The sequence below is a fragment of the Sinocyclocheilus grahami genome, unplaced genomic scaffold (genome assembly GCF_001515645.1).
Source record: "Sinocyclocheilus grahami isolate Dianchi unplaced genomic scaffold, SAMN03320097.WGS_v1.1 scaffold840.1, whole genome shotgun sequence".
In the NCBI taxonomy this organism is placed as follows: domain Eukaryota; kingdom Metazoa; phylum Chordata; class Actinopteri; order Cypriniformes; family Cyprinidae; genus Sinocyclocheilus; species Sinocyclocheilus grahami.
In genome coordinates this window covers 381,599-385,372 of record NW_015506019.1, presented here as the reverse complement: position 1 = coordinate 385,372, position 3,774 = coordinate 381,599, and the positions used below count along the sequence as shown (strand labels likewise).

Genomic DNA, 3,774 nt, shown 5'->3' with positions numbered 1-3,774 from the left:
ACATAGGTCTTTAGTGTAGATGTATGTTGATTTTATCAGACGATGCCACGATTATAAATGAGAGTGACTCCTGGTTAACATGTATTAAAAGGGGTCGTGTTTAGTCACTATTTAGTGTGGTATTTTTTGACAATATTCACTCATCATGACAGTAAAATAGGGCATTCTAAGTCAATATACTGCAGTATTTCCTCTCTCAATAAGTAGAAAATATGGTTAACACTAGGGCTGGACAATAATTCAATATCAATATGTATCGCGATGTTTTTTTTTTTTTCAATAACGGTGATATGGTTTTTAAACACATTTCGATATAGCCTACATTACCAGTGTTTCCCATACATTGATTTATTCGTGCGCATGCGATTTATCGTGCAGCCCTAATTACAGCCATTACTGGAGAAACCGCTCTTAAAGCACCTCCTGGCAGACAATCAGTTTGCACTTTTCATACTCTTTATACTGGCTATCAGCCTACACTACCAGTCAAACGGTTTTGAACAGTAAGATTTTTAATGTTTTTTTTTTTTGTTTTTTTTAAGAATTCTCTTCTGCTCAGCAAGCCTGCATTTATTTTATCCAAAGTACAGCAAAAAAAATAATATTTTTGCCATTTAAAATAACTGCTTTCTATTTGAATATATTTTAAAATGTAATTTATTCCTGTGATGCAAAGCTGAATTTTCAGCATCATTACTCCTGTCTTCAGTGTCACGTGATCCAGAAATCATTCTAATATGCCGATTTGCTGATTATCAATATTTAAAACAATTTTTTTTTTCAGGATTCTTTGATGAATAGAAAGACCTAGAGATCAGCATTTATCTGAAATAAAAACCTTTTGTAACATTATACACTATACCATTCAAAAGCTTGGAGTCAGTATGAAATTATAGAAATGAATACTTTTATTTAGGATGATTTAAATTGATCAAAAGTGATGATAAAGACATTTACAATGTTACAAAAGGTTTCGATTTCAAATAAATGCTGTTCTTCTGAACTTTCTATTCATCAAAGAGACCTGAAAAAATTCTACTCGGCTGTTAAATAAATGATTTTTGAGCAGCAACTCAGAATATTAGAATGATTTCCGAAGGATCATGTGACTGGAGTAATGATGCTAAAGCTCTGCTTTGAAATCACAGGAATAAATTACATTTTCAAATATTTTCAAATAGAAAACCGTCATTTTAAATAGTAAATCTATTTCAAAATGTTACGGTTTTTGCTGTATTTTGGATCAAAAAAAAATGCAGGATTGAAAGAATTTCACATTTCTTGTTTGTATGAAGGCTAAATACAAATAAAAGCTGAACATTAATCTATTTGTGCTGGGGTTTTTTTTTCTTCTTCTTTTTTTCTAAAATCTTATATGGTTTTATATGAGGTGTCAGAGACCTGGCAAATTCATTTTTCATAAGTTTGTATGCACAGACATCTGTTGCGGCGTTCTTGGCAGTTTTTAAATCGTGTTCATATCGATATCGGAATTATATCGTACCGACTGAAATTAAGAAATATATCGTGATATACATTTTTGCCATATCGTCCAGCCCTAGTTAACACCCGGTCATGCATGAAAAAAAATCATTGTACCGTGAAACCGGTATAATTTTGAAAAATACCGTGATATAAATTTGTACTCATACCGCCCAGCACTAAGAAACAGTGTATTTGATCTGAATTGATCAGAACAGGTTGCCACGTAAAATTGTTCTTGATTAAAATCCACTCATCTATAATAGAGAATATATATAGATCAGTGTTAAAATCCGATTTGATTCGTGTGCGGACACTGCACAGACTTCTAGAAACGCAAGTAGAGAGCAGTCCTCAAATACCTGAATCATGACTCTAATCTGAATCATGTCCATGAATGAAGTGATGTGGATTAAACCAAGCAGCCTAATCTGTGCTGCTAACACAAACTATGGCGCACACTTTAGCGCCTCCCTAAACTCACTCCAGCAGGACGCTTTCCAGGATGTGTGACAAGCAAACAGTCGGGCAGCACACATGACAACACGTTATCTGGCTTATTAACCACATAAACCACCGGACTCGAGTGGCTATTAACGTATTTAATCTGTTGGAAGGACTTGTTGACTGATAGTTAGCGGAGCTGTTGCTAGCACTCTCCTGCTAGCCGCTGAGCTCAATACTGACACGCACTTTCATGTCTCTCCTCACATTCATTTAAACGCGAATCTCTGGCTCACGGTGCGATTTATAGAGCGTGGTGGTGTCAGTTCTCTGTGTTATTGTGGGGGGGGGGGTCATCTCTCACCTCTTTGGGCACAAGCTGCTTTTCTTCGCTGGGCACCATTTCCATCTGATCCTCCAGCCGCGGTCCGCGGTCAACAAGAGCTCTGCGAGGCGCTTTCGGACGCCATTCTGAGTGTGTTAGGCAAAACCAGGCGGTGTCGAAGAATCAACTTTGGGGCTAAAGGGCTCTTAATCCGGTTTAATCTGCGTTACTTTCTTTCTGCTTGGACTGTGAGCAAAACAGCAATCAATGGAGGAAAAATGGCCGCTCCGCACTTTCGCGAGACTTCACTTCAATCTGCGTCACTTCCGACAACACTCCGTCTGCGTGCGTTATGAAACAGCTGAAAGTGTAAGCCGGCAGTTAGTGAAATGAAAATATTGAGATGTAATTCGAGATTTTGCATGATAGTTACGAAATATAAAACTTGTCCTGAGAACAGTTTGCTGTCCTTATGTAACTGACCTTTGCCTTCATGTATGACAGTGTGGTTTTATTGTGTCCACTGCTTTCCCAACACTGACATTTTAGGTAAGTGGACAGATTAGGTATTATTTTGCCTTTTTTGCCCCTCAAAAATTAAAAAAATGTCTTTCAGTGTGAATTATATATATATATATAATGATAAACCTTTAATAGGTATAAATAGGTACATATTTATTTTTGTATCATTGATATACTATTAAAGTTGTTAATATTTTGATTTGATTCTAGTTATTTATTTTGTTTTAGTGAACAGTTTTAGTAATTTTGTAGCATGTTTTTGTCATTTTTATTCGTTTTTTTTTCAATGTCACATTTTGTATGTATTTTTTAATATGCTGAATAAATTTTTTATTTAGTAGGTTTAATTCATTTAGTATTTTAAATGAAACGAAACTAAAAATGTAGTTTTTTTAGGGTTTAAGTTTTAGTTGACAATAATAACCCTGATTTATATATATATATATATATTTAGAGCGTGGTGGTGGTATATATATTTAAACGAAAAGATTTTTAAAGACTTTAATGGACATTATTTCCTGAACAAGTCATATCCTCTAATGTTTATTCAAATAAACAGGGGGAAAACTTTTCAGAGTTGTATGTGCTAGGGATAGAAATGTGTATTATTTTACAGCAGAGTTGTTGTCCCATATTTTATATTATATTTTATTTTAATATAATCATTCCTTTTGTTCTGCATTTCGTTTTCATTCATTATGTTTGTAGTGTTGGAATGCCGCCTCCCTTGTTGTGTACATTATTTTATAAATAAATGATTTGACCTACAGATAATCTATATAAATATACAGGTTTGTTGTATTTTTTTAGTCATCATCATTTTTTAACAATTGATCTGAACAGATGACAAGATATTCAAAATTCTAAAGGCACAATAATATTTAAAAGATGTCTTTAAAGTGTTAATTGTGACATCTCAAACTAAATGAATCATTGTACACATATTATATATAATGGTTATATATATATATATATATATATATAAAAAATTATAAACTTTT

The 3,774-nt window shown here is 33.5% G+C and overlaps 1 protein-coding gene across 1 annotated transcript in view; it reads right to left on the bottom strand.

Annotated features, from left to right (window-relative positions):
• Window positions 1–2,640, bottom strand: part of LOC107562791 (ubiquitin carboxyl-terminal hydrolase 47-like) — a 42,981-nt gene extending 40,341 nt beyond the window's left edge. Inside the window, exon 1 of the mRNA XM_016247513.1 lies at window positions 2,291–2,640. Within this exon, the coding sequence (XP_016102999.1) occupies window positions 2,291–2,335 (45 nt within the window). The 5' untranslated portion in view covers window positions 2,336–2,640. The remainder of the gene's footprint in view (window positions 1–2,290) is intronic.
• Between the last annotated feature and the right edge of the window lie 1,134 nt (window positions 2,641–3,774).